The 14,077-nt window shown below is 44.2% G+C and overlaps 1 protein-coding gene across 8 annotated transcripts in view; it reads right to left on the reverse strand.

Annotated features, from left to right (window-relative positions):
• Pip4k2a (phosphatidylinositol-5-phosphate 4-kinase, type II, alpha) overlaps positions 1 to 14,077 on the reverse strand; it is a 156,037-nt gene that overhangs the window by 43,575 nt on the left and 98,385 nt on the right. For 7 of the 8 annotated variants that reach the window (XM_006497396.4, XM_006497394.4, XM_006497397.3 and 4 more), the window contains one exon: positions 3,223 to 3,375. The exons of the other annotated variant lie outside the window; for it this stretch is intronic. In XM_006497396.4, the coding sequence (XP_006497459.1) occupies positions 3,223 to 3,375 (153 nt within the window). The remainder of the gene's footprint in view (positions 1 to 3,222; positions 3,376 to 14,077) is intronic. 8 annotated transcript variants of the gene reach the window in all.

Consider the following 14,077-nt stretch of genomic DNA (forward strand, 5'->3'; position numbering starts at 1 on the left):
GATGTTGGCTAAATGTGACTTTTCTGAATGAAGACCATACCAAAAAAAAAAAAAAAGTTTTGTATTTTAGCAGTGGAGTCAAAAGAAACCTCAGTACTGTGAGTGATCTTGAAGTGTGTCAGCAACTGTCCTGAAGCCCAATGTGATTACATAATACTGGGGATATGTCTGAATTGTGTGTCATCGCAGCAAATACCCCCAGAAAACACCTTGTGCTGGTTAGTCTTATGGTCAACTCAACATAATCTAACGTCACCTGGAAAGAGAATTTTACGAGACTGGTCTATGGACATCTCTGTGGGGGAACTGCCTTGACTGTTAATTGACCTAGCACACTGCGGGTAGGACCATCCCTAGGCAAGAGGCCCTAAACTACAGAAATATGAAAAGAGCCGACCGGATGAGCAAGTTCCAGGGGTGCATTTATTTCTCTCCCGTTTTGACTGGATATTATGTGACTAACTACCCTGAGTCCCTGTCTTGACCTCTTCTCAGGGGTAGACTATAACCTGGAACTAAAAGACAAGCCTTTTCCTTAAGTTGCTGCTGGCTGGGATCTTTTATCATACCAAATAACCAGAAAACACCTCCAACTGTGATTTCTGTAAAGTTGAAAGATTCACTCTGAGCCTAGGCTCGGCAAGAACTGGACACCTGAGCCATATGTCCCATTTCAAAAGAAAGGCATCCTTGCTGTTTATTTGAAGAATATATTCTCACTTGTCAGGAAAAGCCAATTTGCTTTGAGCAGTTCCAGAACAAGCCAAAGCATAAAGAGATGCATGTGTGTGATATCCTATTCCAGATAGGGGAGCATATGAAACTGTGAGGGGCTTGAAGCCTGGGCTGGAACTCAGGTGCTTCAGAGCCAATGCATTTGCTTTCACAGGGATTAGCTGGGCACTTCAAAAGTTGTTTTATAACGGGCAATAGCATAAGCATGGCAGAACAAATTTCGAAAGCCATAGCCATTATCAAAGATGTATTAGATGTTAAATGAATTTAAAGGTAGACTGATGCCTTCAGAAAGCACATTAGAGGCAGTCACAGGCTTCCAGAGACAGAACACAATGTGAAGGCTTTTATAGACCTCACTCTAAGTGAAATTTGGTTCATCACATTTGCAAAGACTGGAAGAATAGTTATTGCCAAGAAACAACCTGCCACATTAGGGAGTAGAGCATGACCAAAAGTAACACGTTAAATAAGCCATCAGAGCTCACAGATACAGAGAGCTGTCTTCAGAGAACACGGTAGGAGAGGCTGATATGTGGCAGATGTGACGTAACCTTTGTGAATCCTAATCTGATGCAGTCAGGGCTCACAAAGCTTTACTTTGAACATTCTCTGTGATAGTAAGTACGGCTGAGGGGGAATTTAAAGCTATTTAAGTAAAAAGCAAAGCAAAAATCTAGACTATTTGTGTTCCCTCAACATGCATAGTTTTAAATCTTAATCACAGGCTAGAATAATGGCTTAATTGTTAAGAGTACTTGCTGCTCTTCCAGAAGAGCAGATTGGCACCTAGCAAGCACCTGTAGTCAGGCAGCTCAACACCCTGCAACTCCAGCTTCAGGCTCTGATGTTCTTTCTGGGCTCCATAGGCAGCCAGACCTACTTAGTTAGCATCCACACGCGCATGCACACTCACGCACACACACACACACACACACACGAATAAAACATTTAAAGCCTTATCACCAGTGTGTGGTAAATGATTCTGTGGATCTGATGTGATTCCTGCACTTAGCAGGAAGTAGCATAGAATTTTTTCCATCTCCCCTAAGCGAGGAGACACTAAGTACACAGGCAGGAGCAGAGACCTCTCTGGATTTCTACCACATTGGTTCCCTGATCTAAAATTCCCAGCCTCTAGAACTGCAAACAAAACATGTTTGCCATCTAAACCACTCATTTGTGTTTTGTTAATACAACCAAGCAGACTGAGACAGACTCTGAAAGCGACAAAGTGTGTGTGCACATGAGTGTATGCATACATACTTGTGCATGTGCATACATGTGTTATAAATACCTCATTTGAGGACAATTACTAAAATGTCTGCATAAGCAGTGACATTTGTGCAACAAGAGCTCAATTTCTCAGGATGAGTTATATTATTATAGTTATGGCAACATGACAGGTATTCAACTTTGCAGTTACACGACATATACTATATTATTGACTTATATATTATAATGAGACTTATTAGTTATGGTGGCATAACAGGCGTTCAACTTTACAGTCACATGACATTATTATATTATTGACTTATATTATATTATATATTATATTATGACTTATTAGCTATGGTAACATGACAGGCATTCAACTTTACAGTCGCATGACAAGCACCGGTGCTAACACTTGTCATATGCTGAGCACAGAGTGTATGTCAGATGCTTTGTGTTGTCTCACTGAATTCTCAGGACTTGGGAAGTATTGATGCGTTCATTGTATAAGTGAGGAGACAGAAAAAAAAAAAAAAAAAAACAGTGAGGAGACAGGTCTCAAAATCCAGAAGCCACACAGTCCACAGGTGACTGGGCTGGGATCTAAGTCGAGGACTATCTTGCTTCTGCATCTGGTATTCTTGCTATTTCATAGGGAGACGACTTCTACTGATCCAGTTGGACCTGTGGATCTGTGCTCCAGCATGCAAAACTATGCTGGCATTTAACTCAGGAAAGAGAAAGCAGCTCCCAAGGGCATCTCCCCAGGAGATTACAAAGTAGTAATAGTTGGGGATCAAATGGGGCAGAAAGTGACACAAAATTCCCTAAAACAAAGAATTTTCTACAAGGTCTGACTGGGCACGGATGAGTCCTGGAAGGGTCAGAGAGTGAGAACAGCACAGGATTCGGTAGTGTAAACAGATACAGACTTGGGGTTAACATCTAATTTCTGGCACAGAAGGAATCTTCTGGAAAGATGCCAGATCCTTATCGAAGCGATTTTTACAACCAGAATGGGGATTACTGGAAGCATAATTAGATTAAATTTATTTTAAATAATTTAGATGACTATTATGTAAATGGGACATAGCATTCTTATGTTAAGGGCCAGTAATTGGGCCACAATCACTCTGGAACCCGAGGCTGGAGGATCTTCATGTCAGATGTGGTCTTGTTACATTGGCCAAGCACAGGTCAGAGTGTTGGCCTTGAAGACACCCTGGCATGAAGATAAACCTGCTCCAAGAGTCTATAAGGTAGGGAAGTTACCTGGTGGTACTTCTTCAGGATGTTGTGCATCTCTGCCACGTCCTCACTGGTAATGGTCTTGATGACGTATCTTTTATCATAAGACGTGTGAAACCGAGCCCCGCTGCGAGCCTGGGAGTCATTGGGAAGGGGTGCACTTCTGGTCAAGGAATTCTTCCCGGTGGGATGAGGAGGGAGAAGGGAAGAGAACTGGTTAAAGTGTGGCTTTGGGGTTTGGATCATTTTTCATCATAGCAAGAGCATTTGCATTTGGAATAAACTGGTAATGGCTGGCAATATTTCACAATTCTCAATAATCCGCTTGCAAGACTCCTAAACAAAATGAAAACAGCTGGGTAAAAACTGATTTTAATGTTCTTAGAGGAGGATGTGCCAGGGGCACTGGTGCAGAGCAATCAGGAGGGTGGCAGTGAGTTCTACACTATCCTCTTTGGTCTTTTGTTTTGATAAAGGTCCTATGTAGCCCTAGCTGTCCTAGAACTCTCTAAGTATACCAGGCTGGCCCTGAGTCCACAGAGACCCACTTGCCTCAGCCTCAGCTTGGAAAAAGGAATGTACAACCTCACCCTACTCGAGGTTAGCCTAGAATTCTATGTAGACCAAACCTACACAGGCCAGCCTGGGCTATATAGCATGTTTTAGGCTATCCATGGTTACATGCTAAGATCTTGTCTCCAAGCAAACAAATAAACAAGCAGGCTCACATCTAGAATTGTAAAGAGTTATTTATTTGCCTTGTTCTTTTCAGAGTTGGACAAGAGCTCACATTTTTCTTCTGACCAGGATAAGGTTTTAGTCACAAAAGGACACTTCACAGTCACTGAGCATCTATCTACAGTGCAGGCCACCAGGATTCTGTGCACTCTGGTAAGATTCTACGTGGTGCTGCCCTCGCTGTCATGCCATTTCATAGATGACAAGATGAGTTGAGAGGTCGTGACAGAATAAAGTTCATATAGCCAGTCAAGAAGGAATCAGAATTTCAGCTTGTATGGCTGGGCCAGAACCTAGTTCTCAACTGCTAAGCTAGGAAAGTATTTAAAGACTCAGTCACGGCCTGTGGAGGAAGAGGAGTGTGGAAAAGTGTGTTCTACAACACCACATTAGAAGCCTCTGACTTAGTCCATCTTCCACTCCTCTGCAGTAACTGTCAGGCACTGCTGACGGTGGATGAGGAGTGGGGTCTCTGCAGTGACTCTGCAGTACGACGTACCCAAGAGTTTGGGTCAGGATGTCTACACTACAGCTAGTGTAGAGCCCTACAAGTCTTCTCACTCCCACCAGCGTCTCTCTTCTTTCTTAGAGTTGTCTAGAAAATCCCCCTGCCTGCATGACTCTCTCTATACTGGTCAGAGACTAACGGTATTAGCGAACTCCCACGTCTGAGGAAGTCTGGGCTTCATCATAGCTAATTGTACCCACGAGTAATGACATCATCCCCTTCCAGGCCTTGTTTGCTGGCCCATGTGTATGGGGATTCAAAGGCAAAGTCACCTTCCCCCTTCAATTTCTTCTCTAAACAAAGCACCCACAAGAACCCGTGGACTAAGCCAGTTTCAGGAAACACAGGTGACTTTGGAGAGTCGGGTGATATCAGGGATTTTCAGTTGAAGGGACTCTGCTTAGCAGATTCTCGTCACTTTGTAATTTCCTCATTTCCAGGTGAAATACAGCAGGGCTGAGACAGCCAGGGTAGACTCAGCCCACAGCAGGGCAGAAGCTTGAGGGAAATGGCCCACCAGCTTATCTTGATTTCCCAGGATGCATCTGGCATCATGGCACTGGAAAATTACATCCTGAGAGAGTGCATCTCAGCTCCAATGTAAGCAAGCACACCTGCCAAGCACAGAGGCAAGACTGCCAATTAAGCTAAGAAAAGCAGATTTAGTAATTAGAAAACTCGAGATGAAAAAAAAAAAAAAAAAACCAGTGTGATTCCAGCAGGACTTTAAGTATCAAGATTTGGCAGTGTTAAATCATTCTTAAGACAACTGAAATTCATCAGGTAGATAAAGCAGAATGAAAGGATTTTCAAGATGAAAATGGTGACATTAGCAAGAGTTTAATTCTCAGTTAATTATTTCTTTGCTTTAAAAAAAGGGGGGGGGGGCTGGAGAAATGGCTCAGCGGTTAAGAGCACTGACTGTTCTTCCAGAGGTCCTGAGTTCAATTCCCAGCAACCACATGGTGGCTCATGACCATCTGTAACGGGATCTGATGCACTCTTCTGGTGTGTCTGAAGACAGCATTAGTGTACTCACATATATGAAATAAATAAAGCTTTAAAAAAAAAAGCCTCTTTTACCATTTCCCGCTCAGAACAAAAAGGAAGAAAAATCAACATGAATGTCCTTTTTATGGACAAATGCCAGCCAAAAATTATTATTATATATTGCTAATGGTCTTATTTTCCCCTCCCAAACATTAATATGCAAAAGGGTATTTACTGCAAATAAATAAGAACTATAAATGCCACTAATACTACAAATTATATTCAGACATAAAATCAAAGCAAGGACCATCAATTCTGACAGACAAAGGAAGTGACAATACAGGACAACTGGGGGCAGGGATAGGAAGGACACTTGGACTCGCCCAGAGGTCATACACACACAACTTTTTGTCTCATGATTTCAGTAGGTTCAGCTCATGGCTACTTGGCCTGAGGACTTTACAAAACACTGTGGCAGGAACATGTGAGAAGCATGGCTGTTCATACAACATCAGATCAGGGAGTATGTGTGGATATGTGGGCACACCTCCGGCTTAGTCCAAATTGTGTTCCACCTGGGCTACAAGGCCATTCAATGGTGCTGTCCACTCTCCTCAGCCCCACATACTCCCTCACATTCACCCAGAAGTGACACTCACTCCTAGGCAGCTTTCAACCCACTAAACTGACAAAACCAGCCATCTCAAGTTTCATAGCTCAAGAAAAGTAACGCATCCTCCCAGGAGCCAGTGTGGGAGAAGCTGAGTAGTCAATGCTGCTCACGCTCACTGGACAGCCAACATGGAGCAGCAGGTTCTGACCCAATAGGGCTGCTGCCGAGGCATTCTGGGAAGTAGATGATACTGGTGGAGCTGGTATATGGACCACCGTGACAACCGAGGGTCTCCGGTGGTGGTTGTAACGTGAATAGCTGCAGTACACGAAGACCTACTTAGTGCCCAGTAATGCACACTTGCACTGACACCCTGTTCATCCAGTTCCCTCCAACTCTCAGTTCAGTTAAAATGGGAAGCTGAACTCAAACCGGCACCACAGTAGTTAATGAACAACCCCGAGCAGGGATGAGGCTGCCTGTGTTTACAAGTGTGGAGCCTGCACTAATAAATAGTCTAAGAATTTAGCTTGGGGTCTGCCTCATGCAGGAGTCTCTTCCTTTCCCTTCAGCTTCAAAGACATGGAAGTTCCTTACTGCATTCTTTGTGTGAGATACTGGCCATGTCTTGACCTTGGCATACACACACAGATGGTGTATGTTCTAATCCTGGTTCTGCCTCAGCTCACTTCTCTAGTAATGCTAGGAGTGTTCCCAACTTGCAGGCTATGTATGAGAACGGTTCCTTAAGGTTCAGTTTCCAAGCATTTGGTGAATTTGGGGATACCTGGCCAAAACTTAAGACTGTGCCTATAGAATTAACATAGAAGTACTAATCATATTTAGTAAAAGTCTTATCCAACAGACAACTGGAAAATGAAGGAAGGTAGTGCAACTGTACAAAGTGCCTGAACTTTGGGGTGACGGCAAGCCTCACAGAAGTCTGACTCATTATTTTGTATTTACCCATGGCATTGCCATGAGGTGCATCATTTTCCTTACTTGAAAGCAAAAAACAAAACAAACAAAAAGCCAAAACAAAACTGAAGGACAGTGGAGGCAGGTAATGCGTGTCTCAGGTTCCTGCCTTCAACTTCCCCTGGGGAAGCCGAACAGGGTTACTGACAGTCAAGAATAATCACTGGTCATTACAAAACATAACTGCAGCTCCTTTACAGCCTTTGTAATGAGATAAACATGGGCTGGAGAGATGGCTCAGCAATTAAGGTCGCCGGCTGGTCTTCCAGAGAACCTGCTCCGATTCCCAGAACCTACACGGTAGCTCACAGCTATGTCTAACTCCAGTCCCAGGGGACCCAACACACTCTCTGGTTCCGGAGACATTGGACAAATTTGGTGCACAGAGATACATTCAGACAAACACTTGTACAAATAAAAATAAAGCTTTAAAAAACATAAATTTATTTGAATTTCTGTCCAATGCAGTGTAACGCTGAAGGTGAGGGTCAGGTATCCAGAATGTTCTCTCATTCATACCACCTTCCATTCCTACAACACCTGCCATTCCTACAACACCTGCCATCCCTACACCACCACCTGCCATTCCTACACCACCTGCCATTCCTACACCACCTGCCATCCCTACACCACCTGCCATCCCTACACCACCTGCCATTCCTACACCACCTGCCATTCCTACACCACCTGCCATTCCTACACCACCTGCCATCCCTACACCACCACCTGCCATTCCTACACCACCTGCCATCCCTACACCACCACCTGCCATTACTGTACCACCTGCCATTACTGTATCATCTGCGATCCCTACACCACCACCTGCCATTCCTATACCACCACCTGACATCTCTACACCTCCACCTGCCATTCCTACACCACCTGGCATTCCTTGGCCTTTGCATATGTCATTTGGCTTCTTTGAGATTCAACTTCTGGTCTGTAAAATGAAGGGTAGTAAGACAAGACAACAGATCAAACACTCGCTGCACAAACTGAGTATGGGAACTGGCCTGCCTATAACCCCAGTGCTCAGAGGCAGAGGCAGGGGTAGAGGGGTGGGAAAATACTTGTGCAGAAAGCCGACTGGCTGGCTTCAGCCAGAGACCTTAGAAGGTGTTTGTCACCATGGAAAAATCAATATGAACGATCCTACTGAAATGCCTGCCATACTCTAGAGCCCAAGGCCTCATGCATGCTTCAGTAATTAAAGCAAAAAGCAATTGAGGAAGACAGCAGACATTAAGCTCTAGCTTCCCCCTACACATGAACCCCCATACACATGTACCCAGACATCTCTAAATATGCCTATACACAGGCATGCACACACCACACACACACACACACACACACACACACAGACAAAACAAAACAAAAGTCCATCCGGAGCCAAAATACAATTTCCTCTAAAGACATGGCTCTTTGCTTAAGCAAAGGCTGGAGGTGTGGGTCTTAGAACACAGAGCATGTCTTCCAAGGAGATTCTAGTCAGGAGACTGGAAGGCCATCGTAGTCTTGGAAGTATATAGTGACAGTTTAGGACATCTAGGCCAAGATTAAAAAGATGACAATAATTCAAAGGTCTACATAAAACTTATACTTCACAGATGCCAGATGTGTTCAGGACAGCCCCAGCAAGAGCAAGCACTGGCATTAAGGGAAGAACTGTTCAAAGCCTGTGATCTCATGAAACAGAATATGGAAGATCTGAGGGTCCTTGTTCTATTGCAAAGGAAACAAGAATCCCAACACTGTATAGGATTTCTTGGACTGGAGGGAGACCAAGGGGCTATAGGTGCTGCAAGGGGCCCATCTCACATCAGAGTTGGAAGCAGCTTCAAAGATTATCCCAACACCCTCAACTTGGAGATAAGAAAACAGACCTAGAGGATGCCAGTGAAAGCCCATCTAAGTTCTTAGGTGCACACCCAGTTACTCCAGCACCCACAAGGCCTCAGGCTCTAAAGTGTGGCAGGCATATTCAATAGGACAGCTCATATTGATTTTTCCATGGTGACAAACACCTTCTGATATCAATTTAGAGTGTGAGTCAGCTGGCAAAAAAAAATCAAACTTGTTCCTATGTTTTCAATTTTGCTGAGTTAAGTGTGTGGAAAATATCGATAATAGCCATGGTATTAAAGCAGCCAGTCTACTTTATGTAGGCTTTTATTAACCTGAGGAGGAAGCCTTGGTTCATTCAAAGGCAGCACCCTCACGGGCAGGGACAGGAGCCATCTTCTCTCCAGGCAAGAGCTGAGGCACTTGTGTGTCTGGGGTACAGTATGAGGAGCAGAGTGCCTAGTGCTGCTCCTGGGAGTTATGTTATAGGAGTTATAGTATGAAGATGCTGCTGGAGGATGCATAGGCTTTGAGAGTTAGTTTACAGTGTGAAGATGCAGCTGGAGAATGCACAGGCTCTAGTGTTTCCCAGGAGTCCTGTGGGCTGCAGGTCATGCCTACCTAGGACCTCTTCACGTGTTTCTGGTCACTTTATCATGTACATCTTAACTCAAATGAGCCGAGGACTGTTGGAGAATTTTAATTCTCCTACCACTGAGCTCCACCTGCTCTACTTTCTTTGCTTAGAAGAGCATAGGCTTTGCTAGGAGAAAAGATCAAGAAAGGACTGCATCTCTCTGCTTTGGGAAGGCACGCTGTAGCTTATCCTCCACAATAGTGACCTCGGAAACGGAGTAGGCACGTTGGTGAGAAGGACGGCCAACAGAAGTGCTATTTTTAAAAATCTTTTAAATTAATGGATACAAAAGCAAAACTTTCAGATCTGATCCAATCAAGGATGAAAAGCGCCACTTTTGGTTTACTCATAATCTCCATTCCCAAATTACAACACTTACTTTTCAGGATTCTTATGCACTCATGATTCCTCAGGAAAAGGTATCAGACAAAAATCAACCCACAGAAACCCACCCCAGGTTTGGAGAGATCTGCTCCCTTGAAAATTCAAATTCCTAGCTTTAGATAAAGCTTGGACAAGTTATCCACCCTGAAATAAGATTAACATTCTAATCTAACGTTCTGCACGGATCAGTTCCAAGTGACAGGTGATCATCTTCTATATTCCCTTCCTACAAGACGTTCTTATCAAAGCAGTCAAACCACTTAAAGGAGCAGCTTCAAGTTGAGAACCCCCAGCTGTGGGGAGATGTTTCGGGGCACAGTATGACCTTTACCATCTAAATCGGAGCAGCTGGGACTTCCCAATAAGACTTTGACAAGAAGGGCTTGTTGATGCTCCTGCGAGGGAAGGGGATGGGAGAGTCATTAAACCGTGGTCAGAGATTCTGCCACATGTTCCCTCCCCCAGCTGTCATTAATCCTGCTCCAGCTGGACGGAGCCTTGGGAAGGCTAAGGACAAGAGGAGAAAGAAGGGACTCCACCCATGCAGCTTTGGGCAGCTGTCACCCACGGGATGGGACTTTCAGTGAAGCAGCTGTCTCAGGATAATCCATGCTCCTGAGGTAGCTCTAATAAACACAGTGTTTTACTGGGCTAGACTTGGGTCAGACTGGTTCTTCAGTTTGTTGTTGGAAAAAGAAAATATTCCCACCTCTCCCAGGAAAGCTGACACAGCAGGGCCACCCAAGGTCCTTCTGTGCTTACAGCACAGCATCTTCTCAAACTAAAGGCTACAGATGGGAGTCAGGGCAACACGGGGCAGGACAAAAGGGTCTGCAATAAAAACAACTCAGTACAAATCACAGCCCAACAGCAATGCCCCTACTCCCACCAGACCCATTTATTTGCAGAGAAACACAGCTGGACTGACCGGTCTCCGGCTTCCTTTTATAATTATTAATCAGGATAAATTGGTGTTGTTAATTCCCAGAGATTTGGGAAATGGCCAACGATTTCCTCTTAGTTTATGAAACAGAAAAACTAATGATAAATGTACACAAACTACAAAATATGCTATATTCATTGGCTATAGCTTTCCTTCTTTACATTTGGTAATTTCATATCATAAACTATCAGTCTTTAAAAGTTGTCCTAAGTAGATATAATGTTCTAACTTGTTCCAAGAAAAAAGCAGACAAAATCAATATTGATAAAAAGTCTCACATTAAGTATAAACTAATTTTAAACTCTGAATTTCTTTTCTAAAAATAAATGAATTTTATCTGTGTGTAATGTATATGCATGGATACATGTGAATGTGTGTGTGTACATGTATGTAAGACGGAAGTTGATGCCAGGTGTCTTGGTCTTTCACTGAACCTGAGGCTCACCAGTTTGGCTAGGCTGGCTGGCTAGCTATCCAAGCCCCCAGCACCCTCCTGCCTCTTCCTCTCCAGCATCTGGATTACTGAAGTATGTTGTTTTATGTGGCTGCCTGAAATCAAAACTCAGGTCTTCGTTCTTTCACGGTAAACACTACACCTACTGAGGCACATCTCCTGTGCCCCTAGACATTCTCTTACTTTTTAAGTAAACATACACTCACTTGTGCGCATATGTGTATGGCCCTGTGTGGTAACTGTTCTTGTCTATCATGTGGGTTTTGGAAATTAAACTTAGATCATCAGGATTGGCACCACGTGCCCTTATCCACAGAGCTGCCCTGCCAATTTCTAAACATTCCTTTTCGGTGGCTTTACTTAGAAACCACTCACAGACCATACCACTCACCTAAAGCGTCCAACTCAGAAGGTTTCGTGAGTTTGCAAAGCCGTGCAGCTACTGTCCTGTCCTTTTTACAGCATTTTTAGCAACCTGTCTACATTTCTGTTCCGATTCCCTTTCTCTGTCCCCTTCTGAGGGTTTCTTGTTGTGGTACATTTGCCTGATCTGGACATTTCACAGTTAAAAGGTGCTGCAGTTGGCCCACACATTTTTATCCAATGGCCCAGAAACACAGGTATCACTGCACGAGGCCATGGGCGGCACAGCTGTGAAAGCTACAGACCCCAGGCTGACCCAGGCTGAGGACGGAGACACAAGTGACCTCTGCTCATTCCAGTGCTGAGCTGTAACTGTGGGGGACAAGTCACAGGCAGCAGATGTTGCTTCTAAGGCTGACTCTGGCTTTCTGGGTAGCTGAGGGTAAAATGTCTATCTGGATGAAAGCTGCGGTTCTAAGACAAAGCTATGGTGATGGGCAGATAAAACGACGTCCCTTTTAAACCCAATCATACAAGTTGGTACTTAAGTTCCCTTTTCCATAGATATGTCTTGTGACATCTGATATCCTGTCTCAAGCCTCAGCAGCTGTGTTTGAGGCTCTGGTGTTCTGGCAGCCCTCGACAGGAAATAAAGCAAGCTAATGAGGGAAGTTCCCCTGCGATGGTCTTCCCGTATTTATAATTGGAAATTTACTGTCCTTCCGCTTTCAGAAAAGGATTAACAGTGCCCTCCTTCCCACCCTCCTCCTCTAATGGTGGGCACCGAGGGTGTTTACTTCCACAGTGGGAGGTCCAGGCTTAGTGGAGCCTCCAAAAGGGGAGAAATCATAAAGGTCAATTTAATTAGCTCATTCCAATCACCAGTCCTTTATAGTTCTCATAAAACATCCTGCTTTAGTAACTGTCACTTCCCCCAGCACCTTCGTTGAAAATACCAAGCATTTTTTCACACTTAACTCTCTTGACCTAATCTCCTATCTCCATATAGTTTTGCTATTTTGCTACTTGTAGCTTGCACATTCTGGCAAAAGTCACTTGTGAAGGGCCAGCGGGATGTCTCAGGGTGGAAAGGTGCTTGCAGCCAAGCCTGATGACCGAGTTGGATTCCTGAGAACCACATGATGGAAGAAAGAACTGAGGTTGTCTTCTGACACTTACACACTTATTGACACTGACATCTCACATTTGCACACTTGCCATTTGTGTACTGTGGCACCTCAGCCCACTCCTTATCATAATTCACACACACTATAAATAAATAAATAAATAAATAAATAAATGTAGGTTTTATTTTAAAAAAATCATATGCGGAACCTTTAAAAAACGTTAGTCAAAAGGAAGACTACTTGAAAAACAATCCGTTCTACCAAGCTCCAATGTGGGAAAGCACTTAGCTTCCTAGGAGGAGCTGTCAATATTATGCACAAGAAGCTGTATTTGTAACTCTTTAAGTCACTGTGACCAAAACAACTTAAGTAGGAAGGTGTTATTTGGGTTAGAGGTTTGGGAGTGCTTAGTACAGCTTGGACCCAGGGCTTGAGCAGGACATCATGGCAACAGAGAGTGGTGGAGGATATGACAGGCGGGAAACACAGAGTGAAGATGGAGCTTAGCTGAGAGACCTGGGAAAGTTTGTTGCCCCACCCCTATCCCATATCACAGATGAAACTGAGACCCACCACGGTGGGTGAACATGGGCATAGTGGCTGAAGACCCAGGGTTCATCTAGACTCTCATGAAGCGTTCTTTTCCCAGTGTGGGCACCTGTTTTACGAACCAGAAGCCTAGACACCTGTTGACAACTCAGGATTATGACTCCATGCCTCAGATCACAGAGTCAGAAGGAAAGAGCGATTATCCCTCAGAGAGTTGTATTCTGGGTTTCCCTTGGACATATGGGAGCAAGCACAGGTGGGCTTCTGATATCATGAGAATGTTAAAGACCAACAAGCTAACTTGACCATCACTGTGGAGTCATTAAAGGTGGACTGTGCTCAAAGCCTGGTGTTAAGTTCTTATTAAAGGAAGTGGGAGCAGTGACCCTAAACACAGAATGGCTTCCGTTTTACAGTACAGCAAAACATTTAATGCTTATCAATAATGAAACAACTATCAGAGAAAAAGACTACAATGAACGGTAACAGAGAACACGGTGCAGGGGCCTCACAGAACATTATGAGAACAGTGTTTTAAACTCTCTGGTGGACTTGATTTTGGAGCTCTAACACTAGATGCTCCGAGGCTCATGAAATGGAAACATTGTGTTTACCTTGCTTGCACACGGGGATGTACAGCAGGTTCCAGGCAGGAAACACAGGCCCAGCAGGAAAACAGTGCTTGAAGGAGGGGTAGAGACACTGTGATGGGGAGGGAGGAGAATCATCTTCTCAACTTTCAGAGAAGAGAGG

Source organism: Mus musculus, chromosome 2 (genome assembly GCF_000001635.26).
Source record: "Mus musculus strain C57BL/6J chromosome 2, GRCm38.p6 C57BL/6J".
NCBI lineage: Eukaryota > Metazoa > Chordata > Mammalia > Rodentia > Muridae > Mus > Mus musculus.